This window comes from Triticum aestivum, chromosome 3D, assembly GCF_018294505.1.
Source record: "Triticum aestivum cultivar Chinese Spring chromosome 3D, IWGSC CS RefSeq v2.1, whole genome shotgun sequence".
Classification (NCBI taxonomy): domain Eukaryota; kingdom Viridiplantae; phylum Streptophyta; class Magnoliopsida; order Poales; family Poaceae; genus Triticum; species Triticum aestivum.
This window is the reverse complement of record NC_057802.1, coordinates 482,997,404-483,017,675: the sequence shown is the minus strand read 5'-3', so window position 1 is coordinate 483,017,675 and position 20,272 is coordinate 482,997,404. Positions and strand designations below refer to the sequence as shown.

The following is a 20,272-nucleotide window of genomic DNA, read 5'->3' as shown; positions in this document are numbered from 1 at the left end:
CCTCCAAAGGATCCTCAACGACTATCTTTAGAGGATGAGAAAAACTCTTATCTCAATGCTCAAGCTTCTAATGTGCTTTTTGATGCTTTGAGCATTGTAGTTATATTTCAACTCATGCCTTTCCGGGATGCTCATGAGTTGTTGACAAAGCTTCAAGATAAATATGGCGTGTCCAAGAATTGTGGGAATGATTGTTCTCCCTCCACCTCCGGTCGTGTTGTGTTCTCAACTTCTTCTACTTCACCTACATGCGGTTTGCCACAAGGTAATGACATGGTGAGTAGTGGTGTTCATTGCAATGATGATAGTGGGCTTATTGTTGATAATCCTTCATCACTTTCTTATTGCAATGCTTCATCTTTGGACTTTAGCACTTCGAGCACTCCAAATGTTTCACATGCTTGTGTTGATAGTCCTTGCATATCATGTCGAAATTGCTTGACTAAATCTCATGATGATATGCTTACTATGTCTTGTTGCCATGATAAAAATGCATATATTTCCTCGAATTGTTGTGCTAACAATGTAGAGGAAACCCAACACTCCATGGAACAAGATGTGGTCTTGAATGGTGCTTCAAGGGATCCTACATCATCATCTATTGCATTTTGCCTTATGGCCAAGGCTTCAAAGGTATCTCCCACTTTGAATCCCAATATATCTTGTGATGATATTGATGATGGCAAGAGTGATGATGATGTTGATTATGATGAAGAGAATGATGATGTTGCATCCTTCAAAATTAAGGGGGAAATGATTTTTAAAGCTCTTCTTAAGAATAAAATTGCTCGTTCCAACTTCATGGAAATCATGTCTATTGCTATTGAGGGCAAGAAATATATTGATGAGTTGGAATCTCGTCTTGAGGAGCATGAGGTCACCATTGATAAAATGGAAGGTCGTGAGCGTGATTACGCTAATGAGATTGCGGACCTCTCTCAAGCTCTTGAACTTGAACAGACCACCAAGGAATCTCTTGAGGAGACTTTTGCTCTAGAATTATCTAGAGTGAAGGAATCTCATGATAGAGCTCTTGAGGTGGCTAATGTTTTTGAAACTAAAAATGCTAAGCTTGAAGTTGCTCATGCTAGACTCCTTGAGGATTTTGAGCACCTCGAAAATGGCTCAAGGGTCATCAAGGGTGAGCTCATCAAACTCACCGAGTCTCATGCACAACTTAAAGCCTCATATTCAAAAGAGCTTGTAAAGTTGCCTTCTCCTCTTGCTATTATTAATGATGCTTGTGCTACTAACTCTATTATATGTGAAGCATCCATTTTGAAGGAAAATGTTGAGCTACGGGCTCAACTTGAGTTGCTATCTAGCAATTATGGGAAATTGGAAGAAAGCCATGAAAAGCTCTCAAGCTCTCATGATGATCTTCTAGTATCCCATAATGTGCTAAAGATAGCTCATGAGGCCATGCTTGCTAAGGTAACATATAATGAGCCTCATGTGGATACTAGCGCTACTTCTAGTCAAAATGCTATATTGCCATGTGCTAGTCCTTGTAATTCATCTACTCATAATGTTGGTGCATCTTGTGATGAATTGCTTTCCTTGCCTTGTTGCTCTAACGATGAAGCTTATACTTCCTCTAGTACTTGTGTTGAGACTAACCATGTAGAGGAAATCAAAGAGCTCAAGGCCCAAGTCACTTCTTTGACGAAAGACTTGGAAAAGAGTCATGAAGGGAAATCCACACTCAACAATATCTTGAGTGTGCAAAAATCCCCCAATGACAAAGGTGGACTTGGATTCAACTCCAATAATAAGAAGAAGTCCAAGATGAACAAAAAGAAGGGCCAAGAACAAGTCAATAATTTGGCCAAGATTGTTTGCTTCAAGTGCAAAGTAGAAGGGCATCATGTTAGATCTTGCCCATTGAAGAAGAAGCCCATTAGTGACAAGCAACAAGGGAAGCGGCCACAAGTTCACTCTCATGCTCAACCTCAAGTTGAAGAAAGGCCTCTTCCCAAGAAAACTCAAGCTAATGCCTCTCAAGTTGAGAAATCAAGTGAGAAGAAAGTGAAGATTAGACATTGCTACCTATGTCGTGAGAAAGGTCACCTCGCTTCTTCATGCACTAGTGGTAACTTATCCAACACAATTATTATTGATGATATCTATTCTCTTGGGAAGGATAAGGTTGGCAATGTGTTTGCCAAAGTTGTTGGTACTCAAAGTGGTGTCAAGAAAAGAACCATTTGGGTAGCCAAGCCTATTGTGACTAATCTCTTAGGACCCAACTTGGTTGGGGACCAACTAGCTCATACTTGATCAATAGGTGTCGTTGGAGGTCATTGGAGATTTGGCTACATTATGAAGAATTAAGGGGACTTCATCATTCTTATTGTCTCAAGCCAAGTCAATTGGGTTATCAAGTTTCTATCTTATATCCAATGTGCCTCCTTGTGGTAACTTGTACATAAATTGCTTACATCGAAAGTTACTTGCCCCTTGCATGTTTTGGTTTTGTTCCTTGCATGTGTTTGTATATGATGTGTCTCCAAATTGCTTATGTGTATGTTGGTTTGCACATCATGTGCATGTGTGTCGTTCGTTGAGCCTCTGTGCATCTTGGTTGTATCTTAGTTGGCTCTTGTGAGAGATTAATGGAATATCCCATTGTGGGGGAGTGATGTGCTTTGTGCACTTCGCAATCCTATAAAGGTGGGTACATGTGGAATACCACTTAGTATTGATATTACAAGATTATCTAGTCGCTATGTGGTATGTCTACTCATGAGAAATTCAAATTCTAAATTGTCCATTAATTATCTCTTGTTGGATCTTTATTTTGCCTCTTGTTTTTCTTTAATTGGTATCACATTATGGGGGAGTAATATGCTATGTGTATATTACTAGCCTAGAAAATGTGTACATTTGAGATATTGTCACCTAGAGTTGATATTGTAAATTATCTTGTTCCTAGGTGGCATGTTAGCTCTACAAGTTGCAAGTTTCTTATGGGTTTGGTGTGAAGATGATGTCGGATATCCTTGCTATCTACCACCGGGAATTATTTTCATTTACTTCTTGTCTTTTGACAATTGGTACTCACTTATGTGTGGTAGAAATTATTGATCATCTTCACATTGGCGTTTGCTTTTTATTTGCCTTATCTCTTGCCAAGTTTGTGTCAACTCCCATTGCCTTCCGTGCCACTTGAGGATCTTGTTGTTTTCTTGATCGTGTCTAGTGTTTTCCTTGATATAGCGAACGTGATGATCCTACCTTGTGCATTTTGTATTCAAATGCAAATTCTCTATAATGCACAACTCGTGGGGGAGCTACCCTATTTTCTATAAAACACTAAACTTGTGATCCATTTTAAGTGTGTGTTGGTGGACGGCAAGCCGTTTCTTTTTTGTACTTGTGCCATCATGAAACTTTGTAGAGAGCTCGGTTTGTTTGGAACCATCCTCTCTTTTGGGAGTTTGATATCATTTTGTGGGTTCCAATGGATATCTCATTCCTTGATGTATCTTTTAATGATATCTTCCAAGTGATGATTTCTCCATTTGGTATTCTTTTCACTTGGTATTTCCTTGTACTTTGGTATCAGTTCTTGAAAGTCTTGAGCATGCATATTAACTTCATGTAGTTTCCTTGGCATGCTTTCTCTCTTTGACCCAATATATAGGGGAAACTCCACCAAGTCTCAAATTGGATGAGATGTGCATGAATTTCATTTCCATATCTATATGCACATATTTATGTGGAGTTTGTCCTATGTATTGTTGGTGTTTCTAACTCTTTGGTCCCAATGAGTTTGGGTACCATTTTGTTTGTGTTGTTGTTCTAGGAAAAATTGGAGATGCATTGGATGCTCAGCTCACTCACAAGGAAGGTGGTGTCATCACGTGCTTATTGGAGTCAAGCTAGAATGCTCAATGAACTACTATCTATTACCTTCAATTGGTTTCTTCTACATCCTTCCAGTAATATCTCGGTAACAAGTATCTATTCATGCATTCTTTTCTTGCATTCAACCTTGTGTAGGTTGCATCTTGGCATGATAGTCATTCCATCTTGTGATACTTGTTTCCTTTCTCAAAGCATCTCAACGATGATCTCATGTTGCTAGTTCTGATGACTTTGATGGTTGTGTGGTAGGAATTCATCTATATACAATAAGACCATATCTAGCCATGTGCTATGCTTCCAAGAAAATATCTTATTGGTATATCTATGACTTCCTTTCGGATATCTTGTTCCTTCGTGTTGTAACTATTACGGGTGTACATCCTTCTTTGTAGATATATATCATCATGATTTCGTCTACCTAGAATCTTATACACCTGAGAGAAGTTGCATATCTAGATGATATCCTTTCTTTCATGTCCACCTTGTCTTTCTTTTTATTTTTTTTCTTTGGTGGCTCCGTGAAAGCTTTTGCCTTGAGTGTGTGTCTTATCTCGTTGCATCTTGATGCACTCTTGAGTGGTGAAGTTTATTTTCTTCATGCTTATCTCTAAGAGTCTTTTGCCATCTTAATTGGTATCCCTCGTCTTGATGAGGCTTTCATCTTATATCTTCACCATGGGTTGTAACAAGTGTTGGTTATTCATTTTGCATTTTTAGTGTGCTTGTGAACCCTTTTGCTTGGTGTGTGTGGGGAGGACATGTCATCCACCTTGTATCTCCACTATCCAAGACTATGTTGATGCTTAATGCTCATCCGTACATTAGTCTTCTCAAGTGCTTTGGCATGACTCACACACATCATTTTGGTTGAGCCTACTCTTAAGTTGCCTCTTATATGTTGCTCAACCATTTGTTTGTTGCAAGTGATAGGCTTTGTTTCCTACATGCTCACTTGCACTTGTTGTGAGTTTATATTGATTTTCGGGGAGTGATGATCCTATTTTGTGCACTTGGTATCCTAATGCAAATATTGTAAGGAGTGCACAAATCATGGAGAGCTTCACTAGTGTCTTTAGAACACTCTATTTCTCTCTTGCACTTGTCGTGAGGTTCTATTGATCTTGGGGAGTGACGATCCTATTTTGTGCTCGTTGTATCCAATTACAAAACTAAATTGTGCACAAATCATGGGGAGCTTCTCTAGTTTCTCTAGAACACTCCTTTGCTCATATCATAATTTATTTCATTCATGTGGCACGTAGGATCATTGGTCTAGTTGGCTCAATTGATATCCGTTGATTGCTTGCTTCAATTGGTATCTTTTGATTGCTTGATTACTTGTTTCTCTCTTTGTTATGTCTTTGTGGCATATCATTCTTTTGCAATCTTTGGGCCTCAATATAGTTTGTCTTCCTCCAAGTATTTACCGTTGGACATGTGTATTGCATTCCACTCTCTTGTTGAGAAATACACAATTTATGGAGGAAAACTTTTTACATTGACCTTCTAAGCTTTTCACCCATTTTGGCAATCGATGCCAATGGGGGAGAAGTTTTAGAGAGTTTTGTGGAGAAGTTTAGAGAGTTGTCTCATCTGGCTTTGGTTTATTCGTAAGCATACGCATCTCCCACGCATGCATTATTGGTTGTTGCATGGCATGGTGATGCATAATTCCTTATATAAACTCTCTTGAAAGTGATTGTCATCAATTACCAAAATGGGGGAGATTGAAAGGACATGCGGTGCCCCCATGTGTGGTTTTGGTAATTGATGACATTCTCTATGGACTAATGGTTGCATTGAGTTATATTTGAAGGATTTGTCCATAGGCATTTCTTGAAGTCCATGTGTTGGTTTCAAGGAGTTTATGTGTTGACCAAGGTGCTATTAAGGAATTATCCAAAGATTGGTCATGTGAGTGTTGAGCTTATTGCAAGCATGTCTTGAAGAAGAAGATTGTGGGATCATTCATGTTCACCTTCAAGACATCATCCAAACAAAGAGAGTTGGAAAGATTCAAGGTTGATCAAGACTAAGTCAAGAGTGAATCAAGTTGATCAACTCACAAAGCGTAAAAGATGTACCGAGAGGGATCAAGTGATCCCATGGTATGGTAAGCATTGTCCATTGCACTTTGTGTACTAACCCATGGTCTATGTGAGAGTTCTATGTGGGGTTAGATACGTGTCCATGGGCTTGCGTCAAGAGGAAGATATCACTCAACCAATGGAGAGGATGACATCAAGTGGTGATCGTCATCAAGAATTCCGTGCGCAAGTTCAAGTGGAGCATCACGAAGAGATCAAGTGCTTGATGCTTGCCGTCCATTGTGGAGTCAATGGACTTGTGAAGATGTGCCGAAGAGTGGCTCACCCATAGTGGAGTATGGGGGAGCAATCATCTAGTCTTCATCGACCCAACGCAATCAAGAAAGGTGGTCCAACTTGAGGGAGTCAAGATCGTCATCATCTAGCTCAAGTGGACTTCATGCAAGGCAAAGGTTTGCCCTTGGTAGGTTTATATTTTACCGGTCTCATGGTGATAGTTTGGAGACCGGGTTATAGGATCGATAGCCGTACTATCAAGGGGGGCTCTCAAGTGAGTAGCGTGATCATATCGTTTGTCGAGAGCTCAAACCATTGCATCCTTGCATCATCTTTCTTGATTCTTATTTGTATTTTATTTTGAGGTTTTAGAGCTTGTGGTTATCTTCGTGACAAGCTCTAGTACATCGAAAACGGAATTCACATGCCTCTTCTATTGCGTTTTCGGTGTTGTAGTTTTTAACGGTCTTATTCGAGGAAGGGTTCTCACCATTTTCTCTTGGGCCTTTTCTAATTTTCTTCTTATTGTTATTTCTATCAAGATTGTGTTAGCCCTTGTCGCTAGCTTTCCAATAAACTTGGTTTCGTCGAATTCGGAGTCCGTTTGCAGAAGTTGTGGTAGTTTTGGTGTTCTGAAAAGGCTGCAACGGTACTACCGCGGACAGGAGCGGATGTAATTTTTTACTACCGCTCTTGGGAGCGGTACTACCGCGGCTACTTCCGTGGCTACTTCCGCTCCGGACCAAAAACTCGTCACAAGTCCAGCGGTGGTAGGCACGGATGTATTTTTTTAGTACCGCTACCCTTAGCGGTAGTACCGCTACCCCTAGCGGTAGTACCGTGAGGACGAGCGGTAGTACCGCTCTATGCAGGCTGTGAGCATAACGGTTGGATTTTTTTCCCACCTATAAAAGGGGGTCTTCTTCCCCAATGAACCTTATCCTTTGAGCTCGTGTTCTTCCCCCATTGTTGACCTTCTTCGAGCTTGCTAACTCTCAATCCCTCCATAGATTCTTGCTAGTTTTTTAGGGAAAAGAGAGAGGAGATCTAGATCCACATTTCCACCAATCACATTCTCCTCTATGTGAGGGGAACCTCTTGGATCTAGATCTTGGAGTTCTTGGTGTTCTCCTTCTTGTTCTTCCTCTCATTTTCCTTCCTAGCATTAGTTGCTTCGGCGGGATTTGAGAGAGAAGGACTTGGGCACTCCGTGTGCCCTTGCCATTGCATTTGGTGCATCGGTTTGAGTTCTCCATGGTGATACGTGGAAGTTACAAGTTGAGAAGCTTATTACTCTTGGGTGCTTGGTACCCTTGAGCTTGTTCCTCTTGGGTGCTTGGGCGCCCTAGACGGTTGGTGGTGTTCGGAGCTCAATCATTGTGGTGTAAAGCTCCGGGCAAGCGTCGGGGTCTCCAATTAGGTTGTGGAGATCGCCCCGAGCAATTTGACGGGTACCGGTGACCGCCCCCAAGGGTTGCCAAAGTGTACGGGTTCGGTGACCACCCCCAAGGGTTGCCATTTGTACGGGTTCGGTGACCGCCCTCAAGGGTCCCTTAGTGGAATCACGTCATCTTGCATTGTGCGAGGGCGTGAGGATATTACGGTGGCCCTAGTGGCTTCTTGGGGAGCATTGTGCCTCCACACCGCTCCAAACGGAGATTAGCATCCGCAAGGGTGTGAACTTCGGGATAAATCGTCGTCTCCGCGTGCCTCGGTTATCTCTTACCCGAGCCTTTTACTTATGCACTTTACTTTGTGATAGCCATAGTGTTTCATGTTATATATCTTGCTATCACATAGTTGTTTATCTTGCTTAGCATAAGTTGTTGGTGCACATAGGTGAGCCTAGTTGTTTTAGGTTTTGTGCTTGTCAAATTAACCGTTAGGTTTATTCCGCATTTGTTCAAGCCTAAACCGTAATTATTTTAAAGCGCCTATTCACCCCCCCCCCTCTAGGCGACATCCACGATCTTTCACTATCAGCGTCAGTCTTCCTCTTGAAGATCAATTCATTCTCTATGGCTTGTCGATCATCGGGTGAGTCAACCAAAGTCCGTACTTTGTTCTCATACATAGATCCTATCTCAGATTTCATGGCCTCAAGCCATTTTGCGGAATCTGGGCTCATCATCGCTTCCTCATAGTTCTTAGGTTCATCATGGTCTAGTAACATGACTTCCAGAACAGGATTACCGTACCACTCTGGTGCGGAACGTGCTATGGTTGACCTACGAGGTTTGGTAGTAACTTGATCTGAAGTTTCATGATCATTATCGTTAGCTTCCTCTCTTGTTGGTGTAGGCATCATGGGAACGGTTTTCTGTGATGAGCTACTTTCCAACTCGAGAGAAGGTACAATTACCTCATCAAGTTCTACTTTCCTTCCACTCACTTCTTTCGAGAGAAACTCCTTCTCTAGAAAGGATCCATTCTTAGCAACAAAAATCTTGCCTTCGGATCTTTGATGGAAGGTGTACCCAATAGTTTTTTTGAGTATCCTATTAAGACACACTTCTCCAATTTGGGTTCGAGCTTATCAGGCTGAAGCTTTTTCACATAAGCATCGCAACCCCAAATTTTATGAAACAACGGCTTAGGTTTCTTGCCAAACCACAGTTCATACGGTGTCGTCTCAACGGATTTAGACGGTGCCCTATTTAACGTGAATGCAGCTGTCTCTAATGCATAACCCCAAAACAATAGTGGTAAATCGGTAAGAGACATCATAGATCACACCATATCCAATAAAGTGCGGTTACAATGTTCGGACACACCATTACGCTGTGGTGTTCTAGGTGGCGTGATTTGTGAAACTATTCCACATTGTTTTAAATGAAGGCCAAACTCGTAACTCAAATATTCGCCTCCGCGATCAGATCGTAGAAACTTTATTTTCTTGTTAGGATAATTCTTCACTTCATTCTGAAATTCTTTGAACTTTCAATTGTTTCTGACTTGTGTTCCATTAAGTAGATATACCCATATCTGCTCAAATCATCTGTGAAGGTTAGAAAATAACGATACCCGCCGCGAGCCTCAACACTCATCGGACCGCATACATCGGTATGTATTATTTCCAATAAGTCATTAGCTCGCTCCATTGTTCCGGAGAACGGAGTTTTAGTCATCTTAACCATGAGGTATGGTTCGCAAGTATCAAATGATTCATAATCAAGTGATTCCAATATCCCATCTACATGGAGTTTCTTCATGCGCTTTACACCAATATGACCTAAACGGCAGTGCCACAAATATGTTGCACTATCATTATCAACTTTGCATCTTTTGGCATCAATATTATGAATATGTGTATCACTACGATCGAGATTCAATAAACCATTCACATTGGGTGTGTGACCATAGAAGGTTTTATTCATGTAAACAGAACAACAATTATTCTCTGACTTAAATGAATAACCATTTTGCAATAAACATGATCTAATCATATTAATGCTCAACGCAAACACCAAATAACATTTATTTAGGTTCAATTCTAATACCGAAGGTAGAGGGAGTGTGCGATGGTGATCGTATCAACCTTGGAATTACTTCCAACACACATCGTCACCTCGTCCTTAACCAGTCTCTGTTTATTTTGCAACTCCTGTTTCGAACCACTACTCTTAGCAACTGAACCAGTATCAAATACCGAAGGGTTACTATAAACACTAGTAAAGTACACATAAATAACATGTATATCAAATATACCTTTCTTCACTTTGACATCCTTCTTATCCGCCAAGTATCTAGGGCAGTTCCACTTCCAGTGACCATTTGCTTTGAAGTAGAAGCACTCAGTTTCAGGCTTGGGTCTAGCTTTGGGCTTCTTCATGGGAGTGGCAACTTTCTTCCATTCTTTTTGAAGTTTCCCTTTCTTTCCCTTGCCTTTTTTCTTGAAACTAGTGGTCTTGTTAACCATCAACACTTGATGCTATTTCTTGATTTCTACCTCCGCTGATTTCAGTACCGCGAAGAGCTTGGGAATCGTTTTCGTCATCCCTTGCATATTATAGTTCATCACGAAGTTCTAGTAACTTGGTGACAGTGACTAGAGAACTCTGTCAATCACTATCTTATCTGGAAGATTAACTCCCACTTGATTCAAGCGATTGTAGTACCCAGACATTATGAGCACGTGCTCACTAGCTAAGCTAATCTCCTCCATCTTGTAGGCAAAGTACTTGTCAGAGGTCTCATACCTCTTAACACGGGCATGAGTCCGAAATATTGTTTTCAGCTTCTTGGAACATCTCATATGCTCCATGGCGTTCAAAACATTTCTGAAGTCCCGGTTCTAAGACGTAAAGCATGGTGCACTAAACTATCAAGTAGTCATCATACCGAGCTTGCAAAATGTTCATAACGTCTGCATGTGCTCCTGCAACAGGTTCGTCGCCTAGTGGTGCATCAAGGACATAATTCTTCTGTGCAGCAATGAGGATAATCCTCAGATCACGGACCCAATCCGCATCATTGCTACTATCATCTTTCAACTTAGTTTTCTCTAGGAACAAATCAAAAAATAAAACAAGGGAGCTATACGCGAGCTATTGATCTACAACATAGATATGAAAATACTATCAGGACTAAGTTCAAGATAAATTAAGTTCAATTAATCATATTACTTAAGAACTCCCACTTAGATAGACATCCCTCAAGTCATCTGAATGATCACGTGATCCATATCAACTAAACCATGTATGATCATCACGTGAGATGGAGTAATTTTCAATGGTGAACATCTCTATGTTGATCATATCTACTAAATGGTTCACGTTCGACCTTTCGGTCTCCGGTGTTCCGAGGCCATGTCTATACTTGCTAGGCTCGTTAAGTTTAACCCGAGTAATTCCGCATGTGCAAAACTGTCTTGCACCCGTTGTATGTGAACGTAGAGCTTATCACACCCGATCATCACGTGGTGTCTCGGCACGACGAACTGTCGCAACGGTGCATACTCAGGGAGAACACTTATAACTTAAATTTTAGTGAGGGATCATCTTATAATGCTACCGTCGTACTAAGCAAAATAAGATGCATAAAAGATAAACATCACATGCAGTCAAAATATGTGACATGATATGGCCAACATCATCTTGAGCCTTTGATCTCCATCTCCAAAGCACCGTCATGATTTCCATCATCACTGGCTTGACACCTTGATCTCCATCATAGCGTCGTTGTCGTCTCGCCAACTATTGCTTCAACAACTATCGCTAACGCATAGTGATAAAGTAAAGAAATTACATGGCGTTTGCATTTCATACAATAAAGCGACAACCATAAGGCTCCTGCCAGTTGCCGATAACTTTTACAAAACATGATCATCTCATACAATAACGTATATCACATCATGTCTTGACCATATCACATCACAACATGCCATGCAAAAACAAGTTAGACGTCCTCTACTTTGTTGTTGCAAATTTTACGTGGCTGCTACGGGCTTCTAGTAAGAATCGTTCTTACCTACGCATCAAAACCACAACGGTGTTTTGTCAAGTTTGTTGTTTTAACCTTCAACAAGGACCGGCCATAGTCAAATTCGATTCAACTAAAGTGGAGAAACAGACACCCGCCAGCCACCTTTATGCAAAAGTAGTTGCATGTCTATCGGTGGAACCGGTCTCATGAACGTGGTCATGTAAGGTTGGTCCGGGCCGCTTCATCCGACAATACCGCCGAATCAAAATAAGACATTGGTGGTAAGCAGTTTGACTATCACCGCCCACAACTCTTTGTGTTCTACTCGTGCATATCATCTACGCATAGACCTGGCTTGGATGCCACTGTTGGGAAACGTAGCATGCAATTTCAAAAAAATTCCTATGCTCACGCAAGATCTATCTAGGAGATGCATAGCAACGAGAGGGGGAGACTGTGTCCACGTACCCTCGTAGACCGAAAGCGGAAGCGTTTGATAACGCGGTTGATGTAGTCTAACTTCTTCTCGATCTGACCGATCAAGCACCGAACGTACGACACCTCCGGGTTCTGCACACGTTCAGCTCGATGACTTCCCTCGAACTCTTGATTCAGCAAAGTGTCGAGGGAGAGTTCCGTCAGCACGACGGCATGATGACAGCGATGGTGAAGTGATCCGCGCAGGGCTTCGCCTAAGTACTACGTGAATATGACCGGAGGCGTAAACTATGCAGGGGGCGCTGCACACGACTAACAATGTTTGTTGTGTGTTCTAGCGGTGTCCCCCCCACATATATATAGGTGGGATAGGGAGGGGAGCAACAAGGGGCGCCCCAAGTAGGAGTAATCCTACTTGGGCGCCTCCCACAAGTCGGCCTCCCCCCTTCCATAAGTGTCGGAGGGGGAAGGAAAGAGAGGGGGAGAGAAGGGAAGGGGAGGCCGAATCCTTCCCTTTCCTTTCTCCCTTCCTCTCCATCCTTTTCCTCCTATTCGGTCTATATGGGGGCGCACCAGCCCACTAGGGGCTAGTCTGTCCCGCCCTTGGCCCAATAAGGCCCATATCTTTGTCGGGGTGGGGGTGCCCGGAACCCCTTCCGGTGACCCGATACGTACCCGGTACCCCCAGAACACTTCCGGTGTGCGAATACTATCGTCCTATATATGAATCTTTACCTCTCGACCATTTTGAGACTCCTCGTCATGTCCGTGATCTCATCCGGAACATTCAGCCACCAAATCACATAACTCATATAATACAAAATCGTCATCGAACGTTAAGCGTGCGGACCCTACGGGTTCGAGAACTATGTAGACATGACCGAGACACCTCTCCGGTTAATAACCAATAGCGGAACCTGGATGCTCATATTGGTTCCCACATATTCTACGAAGATCTTTATCGGTTGTACCGTAATGACAACATACATTATTCCCTTTGTTATCGGTATGTTACTTGTCCGAGATTCGATAGTCGGTATCTTCATACCTAGTTCAATCTCGTTATCAGCAAGTCTCTTTACTCGTTCCGTAATACATCATCTCGTAACTAACTCATTAGTCACATTGCTTGCAAGGCTTCTTATGATGTGTATTACTGAGAGGGCCCAGAGATACCTCTCCGATACTCTGAGTGGAGCTACTGTCGCTGGAGTCCCGAGGTGGAGCGGATGGCGCTGGAGCAGGAAAAGGAAACCCCCGCGGCGGGAACGTCAAAATCCTCAAAGTCGCACGGCGGTTGGCTGACAACCGCAATCGAAGCCCCCCTTCCCAGCACTGCAACTGAAGTACCCGCCGTCAGAGGTGCCGTAGTGGAGGTATTGTCCTCTGATGGTCGGTCGATACAGGCTGACCGAAACTTCATGTAGATGGGGGGAGGATCCTTGAGCATCCTCTACAACTGCCCGGGGTTGTAGCCTCCCGTCGTAACGGCCGCGAGCCACCGGTCGTGAGCACTACCACCGACGGGATAAGGAATCGGGCAGCGTGGTGGTAGAGTGTCAACGCCCATCAATGGCAACAAAGGGTGGTGAGAGAGGCGTGTGAATGGGGTTTGGGCGATTAGGGGAGTGGAGTGGGGAGTAATGGTCAATACATTCCACCTCACATGCTTCCCAAGGTGTGCAGACGAAAAGGCAGATTCAATCATTCCTCCTCAGCCGGACCCAAAACTGCTTTGAGCTTCATGCAGACCATAAATTCGATGTAGCCTGGACTAGACCGAATTTGCATCCATAGGATTTGTAATGGCTGCATCTGACCTACTAAACACGTGTGCATCCGAGATGCTCTAACACTGTGTTGCACACCCGTGCGCCCTAACGGCATCTCCATCGTGAACCGTCAAACAATCTGCAATTGTAAAAAATCATCCAATTTGCATGAAAATTTATCTGGTTTATTCAAATTTCATTTGAAATATGTCCAAACGTTTGATCGATAGGGTTGGATGGCCGGCTCCCGTATCAATGTCATGTCCGCGAACGGATCGTTTTAGGGGATAGGGCTGGAGATGGCCTAACCTTCTTTCGATTTTGATCTGCATACTCATCTTAACGGGGAAACTCTGACTTCTGACTTCCTTAATCGCGGGGTCCAGGCGTCGTTCCTGCTAAATAATGGAGCCCACTCACTCTAAGGATAACGGAAGGCCACTGTACGTAGCCGTCGATGTAACAGGAGCCCGGTACAGCCTGCACCTGCACGCTCCATCTCGCTGTCATGTTACGCAGATTTACCTACAAGTAGTATTATAATCTATCATGTTCACATGTACCGCGAATGGCGGCACACTGACAAACGATCATCCGTGACGCAGCCAAAACTGACTTGTTGATCTGGTCCCATTTTTATATCTTCATTGCCCGCCATATTTGGCCCTCCGACCACGTTCAGAAAACGGAGCGAGATCCAAGTTCAAACGCGAGAATCCGCAAAATCTGTGAACTCCACGGAAAGGATCAACAGCGAGCATCTAGCAGCTGGGAAATCCTGCCCTCCGTTGCCAAAGCTTAATTTCCTGGGATGGAGGCCACGGCCGGCGGCAAGATGCACGTCGTGATGCTGCCATGGCTGGCCTTCGGCCACGTGCTCCCGTTCACGGAGTTCGCCAAGCGGGTGGCCCGGCAGGGCCACCGGGTCACCCTCCTCTCCACGCCGAGGAACACCCGCCGGCTCATCGACATCCCGCCGGGCCTCGCCGGCCTCATCCGCGTCGTGGACGTCCCGCTGCCGCGTGTCGACCGCCTGCCGGAGCACGCCGAGGCGACCATCGACCTCCCCTCCGACGACCTCCGCCCGTACCTGCGCCGCGCCTACGACGCTGCCTTCGAGCGCGAGCTCTCGCGGCTGCTCCAGGAGGAGGAGGCGGCGGGATCGAGGCCGGACTGGATCCTCGTCGACTACGCGTCGTACTGGGCGCCGGCGGCCGTGGCGAGGCATGGCGTGCCGTGCGCGTTCATCAGCCTGTTCGGCGCCGCGGCGCTCAGCTTCTTCGGGACCCCTGAGACGCTCCTTGGCCTCGGGAGGCACGCCAAGACGGAGCCGGCGCACTTGACAGTCGTCCCCGAGTACGTCCCGTTCCCGACCACCGTGGCGTACCGCGGCTACGAGGCGCGCGAGCTGTTCGAGCCGGGCTTGGTCCCGGACGACTCCGGCGTGTCGGAGGGCTACCGGTTCGCCAAGACCATCGAAGGGTGCCGGCTCGTGGGCATCAGGAGCAGCTCGGAGTTCGAGCCGGAGTGGCTGCGGCTGCTCGGCGAGCTCTACGAGAAGCCGGTGATCCCGGTCGGCCTGTTCCCTCCGGCGCCGCAGCAAGACGTGGCCGGCCACGAGGCGACGCTGCGCTGGCTGGACGGACAGGCTCCGAGCTCCGTCGTGTACGCGGCCTTCGGCAGCGAGGTGAAGCTGACGAGCGCGCAGCTGCAACGGATCGCGCTCGGCTTGGAGGCGGCCGGGCTGCCTTTCCTCTGGGCGTTCAGGGCGCCGACGGACTCCACCTCGGGCGGCCTGCCCGAGGGCTTCGAGGAGCGGCTCGCCGTCGCCGGCCGGGGAGTCCTGTGCCGAGGCTGGGTGCCGCAGGTGAGGTTGCTGGCCCATGCATCAGTGGGGGGGTTCCTGACGCACGCCGGCTGGAACTCGATCGCCGAGGGCCTGGCGCACGGCGTGAGGCTGGTGCTGCTGCCGCTGGTGTTCGAGCAGGGCCTCAACGCCAGGAACCTGGTGGACAAGAAGGTCGGCGTGGAGGTGGCGCGGGACGAGCAGGACGGGTCGTTTGCCGCCGCCGACATCGCGGCGGCTCTGAGGAGGGTCATGGTGGAAGACGAAGGCGAGGGTTTCGGGGCCAAGGTGAAGGAGCTGGCCAAAGTGTTTGGGGACGACGAGGTGAATGATCAGTGTGTGCGAGATTTTCTCCGGCACTTGTCGGAGCACACCAAAAAGAACCAAGATCAGGACTGAAAATTTCAAATATCATCGACTATCTTTCAGTGAAGTGAAGCATGCTACATGTGATTTCCATAATAAGTGGTCGCCGTTACAAATTTACAACCCCATAAACCGTGCTACTCCTTTGACAGGAAATTTCAACAAGGGGGGTGTGTAGTGGGTACAACCAAAAGGTCAAAATTAGCGGCACATAACCGGTCCCTTCCAGCCAAATTTGTCTGTCACACTGCACCAAAATCCACCAGATCATCGTCACTCGCCGTCACAGGTGGCTGAGTTCACCAAATATGTTGAAAACATAGTAAGGGCGAGGATAAAGTTTACCTTTCACCGTGGAAGCCCCAGCAGAGTCCTTGTTCTGTGCACGAACAAGTCCCGGGATTTCCACATCGCAGGAAGGTGCCCTGGACCGTGGCGAAGGATAGCTGCGCCACGGCATCCTTCTACCGAGTGAGACCATCGGCATTGCTGTCGAATGTTTATATTTCAATAGCTTGCTTTCTTTAGCCCCATGCATCAAAAGCTTTATGTTTTTGGAGACTATCATGGCATGTCTCCGCACGAAATATCCTTGCTCGAGCTCCTATGACAAAGCATGTTCGCTTGACAGGTCAGAACTTTCTAAAACCACATGTGCAGTAGTATATCGACCAAAAGGTACTGTATAAACCAACCTTCTGTTAGATAATGGAAATTGGTAAATGATATGAACGCATCAACTGGAACTTCAACAGCAGAAATGGAAGTACAGTATGAACATACCGGAATGTCAATGATATCACCAGCAGCAAAAATATTAACCTGGCCTTTCACTCTTAGATTTGCATCAACCATCAATCTTCCATCATTGTCCAAGCAATCTTCCAGCTCAGAACCTCTAATCCATGAAGAACTCAGTGGTCTGTCGAGGCACGAGAAGTAGCAATCAGCTGTTATCTCTATCCCCGACGACGTCCTGTAGAGCCTATCTCCCTCTGACATGAACTCTAGATCGATCAACTGCTCCAAATAAACTTCAACATTCTTCGATCTCAGCCAAAGCAGTGCCTTACCACCAGCTTTTTGATCAACAGATTCCAACAATCTTGGTCTGTCATGAACCAGTGTCACCTTGTTGTCTGGATAATTCACAGCTCTTTCAGCAGCAAGCTCAACGCCTGATGGCTCACCCAACAATAAGAATCGAATCGGAATATTTTATCTTCACGTCATCTGGAAATGTAGACGAGATCAGATACTCAAGAGCTAACAATACCCATCACAAGAACAAGTCATACCCAGGAAACATTCACTGTGTCGTATGCAATAGTAAATTTTTACATTTTGAAAGGGTATACAATAGCCTAGATTGATTGTAGGCTTGTGTCTAAGCACTGAGTTATGACATTTGTTTGATATGTGCTAGAGTAGACACGTCCATTGGAAAATAAGGAAGTCATAATTGTTTTGTAGAAATAAGGAAGTCATAGTTGTTTTGTAAAAACATTTTTGTCGCTACATATAAAATATCAAACGATATGGGTTTCACTTTTCCAACGAATAAGGTGTAGATATAGTTTTATATGGTTTGTCTAAGTAACTATCAGTGCATCAAAATGATAGACAAGCCGATACAAATAAAAACACTTACGAAAAGAAAGCAACAATTGGATGAGCATGGTGGCTTGCCTTCTTGAAACTGTTCCAGCCTGTCTCTCCTTGTTCGTGGACACTAATTTGTGTGACCTGTGGCTATGACAAGGTATGTGTACTCCACCAAACGACCCTCTGCTGTGATCACAGCCTCTCCACTTACATCAGTAGCAGAGGCTGAAATGACTTCACCACTCAAGTAATCACTGTGGTTAATTAATGATTTCTCAACAACAGATGGCTCCACCTTTGATCTCATGTTAGTCCATGGAATTTCAAGGTACTCTTTCCTAAAATCAAGAAAAAGAAAGGTGTTCAATTATATTTTGGTTAAGATGAAGAGAGTACAACTTGGGGTTATGGGGAAGGTATCAGGTACTCCCATCCTTGGGGTACTCCCGGTGCTTCAAGTTTAAAAAAACATTCAGAAATATTTCAAAAATTTCCGAAAAAAGGTGAATGTTCGCAAGGAATGTAACTACAACCCCTAAAAATTTCAGGTCCAAACTCGAAATGTACATCAAGAAACAAAAATGTGAAATCTGGCATGAATAGTGTAAGAAAAAGACAAAATCAACATTGACACTATTCACATCTGGATTTCACATTTTTGTTTCTCAATGTACATTTCGAGTTTGGACCTGAATTTTCTAGGGGATGTAGTCACATTCCTTGCGAACATTCCCATTTTTTTCGAAAATTTTGAAAACATTTAAGATTTGTTTTTGAACTTGGAGCACCGGGAGTACCCCATGGATGGGAGTACCAGATATTTTCCCTGGGGTTATGCACTTATGCTAGCATTCTCCAAATATTGTTCTCGAGAAAAAGCATTCTCCAAATATGTTAAGTAAGATTAGGGGCTTGCCAGCATTCCTTCATTGGAAATTACGACTAGTGAGTTTAAAGCACGCATGATGCAAAGCTGACGAGTAACGACGAACATAGACCATTTTTTGGAGACTACATAACATAAGCACTACAATTATAAGTAGTTAAGGTTCACTGCTATTTTTTTACCCAATCAAGTCACATGCACCGAAGGGTGATGGTAGACAAATCCGTCGGCGTTAATTTTGTACGGACATCTCAAGCAGGATGTTGGATTAAAAAATCGGGCTGTTGAAACAAAATCTGGATGTAGATGTATTTTAAAGGGACTATTTTTGTTACAAATTTTCCCCTACTAACTACTAATGTGTCTGCCTTTAAGGTTCACAAACATCTTCTTTATAAGGAGTATATCAACCAAGGACCCCAAGGTGGTGCCTAATGTGGTAACTGAAAAATGTTCCATACATAACAGGTAACCAAAGTCTATTCACACCTCTGTTTTAAAGCATCACACCTCTTTTTTGACTCATTCATTTTGTTTTGGATTCAAAATAACTATTTTTCTATATATTGTGAGCACCCAATGTACAAAGTAACACAGCCTTGGAAACAGTGACGGATATTCCGATTCATTAGGTTCTGTTTCAACGTGGAAGTAGTGGAATAACTGAATATCTGCATCGAGTCGATCAAGACTTCACCCCAAAAAAGTAAAAATGATAGCATATGCAGATATACAGGTCACATCCTCCCGACACCATAGAAATGTTAACCAGTGAGATTTTGGATATTTATTAGTGAAAAAAAAAAACTGGTGAGGGTTCTGATTTGCAAACCAATTCTTTTTTTTTAATAGTCCAGCAAATCGATTCTTATTTAACAAGTGAAAGATCAATCCAGCAAATGACAACCAATTCTTGTTTAGCAAATCAATATCTCGTATTCTCAACGATCTAGCAGGGACTATATTTGGGCGTAACTAATGTTAGCGACTTAGCGTGGCATCTGAATCATGGGGTTAATCAATGGATTTATCTGGATGATGCGCGAAAAAGTAATCAGCAATGCGCACAGTTACATCAAGCACGCCACAGTTTCGGCACCAGCTTATCAACAATCTCACGATGTAACTCATCGTTTAGCCATAGTTTTGGGGATAAATTGTGGCACCGGCAAATCCAGTAACAGGTGTAAAGAAGATATGTGTAGAGAGCACTTACGGGTCGATTATGACGACGTCGGCATAGCTCTGGAGGGAGCTGGCGATGAGCGCGCCGGCGACGCCGCCACCGACAACCACCACGGCCGCCCGCCGGCTCCCGTAAGGATGGATCCATCCGGCACCGCCGGCCGGCGAGCGGAGGAGCGGAAGGAGTAGGGGCCGTTAGGCAGCAGCGGCTCCCGGTGGTGGCGAGTGGTGCCCCGGACGGGTGGTCGGGGTCGCCATTCTTAGGAACAGGGCAGGCAGTGGGGGTTCCGGTGCCATTGCCGGGGACTGCCGATGGCTCCCGCGACCACGAGGATTATTGTTTTTTTCACAACGGGGCCCCTATTTTCCCGGTGAAACAGAGGCGAAGGTTCGCGTGTCCTGTTGCTGCGACATCTCTCGGGGCCCCTTTGATTAAACGAAACTTGTATTTTCCAAATGTTCTGATTTTGTTTTCAGATCCGAACGCATTCAATCCCGTCCGATCTGAATCCGACGTTTCACAGCCTCCCGTGCGATAACCGCTCGATCTAATCAC

General features: G+C 44.6%; 2 protein-coding genes across 3 annotated transcripts; one reads left to right on the top strand and one right to left on the bottom strand.

Moving 5' to 3' along the window:
• The first annotated feature begins 14,415 nt into the window (after positions 1–14,415).
• Positions 14,416–16,073, top strand: LOC123079861 (putative UDP-rhamnose:rhamnosyltransferase 1). The gene has a single exon (XM_044502683.1). The coding sequence runs from the start codon at positions 14,640–14,642 to the stop codon at positions 16,071–16,073; it is 1,434 nt and encodes a 477-aa protein (XP_044358618.1). The 5' UTR covers positions 14,416–14,639.
• Positions 16,064–20,079, bottom strand: LOC123079862 (uncharacterized). 2 transcript variants are annotated; one of them, XM_044502686.1, is made up of 5 exons: positions 19,748–20,079; positions 17,692–17,983; positions 16,824–17,273; positions 16,386–16,644; positions 16,064–16,287 (listed from the first exon to the last, which is right to left on the bottom strand). In XM_044502686.1, exons 3-5 carry the CDS (start codon positions 17,040–17,042, stop codon positions 16,283–16,285), a joined length of 483 nt encoding a protein of 160 aa, XP_044358621.1. In that variant the 5' UTR covers positions 17,043–17,273; positions 17,692–17,983; positions 19,748–20,079; the 3' UTR covers positions 16,064–16,282. The 2 variants fall into 2 exon arrangements, with proteins under 2 accessions (XP_044358621.1, XP_044358619.1); XM_044502684.1 differs by having other exon boundaries at positions 17,730–17,983.
• Between the last annotated feature and the right edge of the window lie 193 nt (positions 20,080–20,272).

Bases quoted from the DNA above. Each gene is read 5' to 3' on its own strand.
- LOC123079861 (XM_044502683.1), top strand. From the start codon at position 14,640: ATGGAGGCCACGGCCGGCGGCAAGATGCACGTCGTGATGCTGCCATGG.
- LOC123079862 (XM_044502686.1), bottom strand. From the start codon at position 17,042: ATGTCAGAGGGAGATAGGCTCTACAGGACGTCGTCGGGGATAGAGATA. The intron at 16,645-16,823 runs GTATGTTCATAC...GCTTTGTCATAG, and splicing joins GTGATATCATTGACATTCCG to GAGCTCGAGCAAGGATATTT.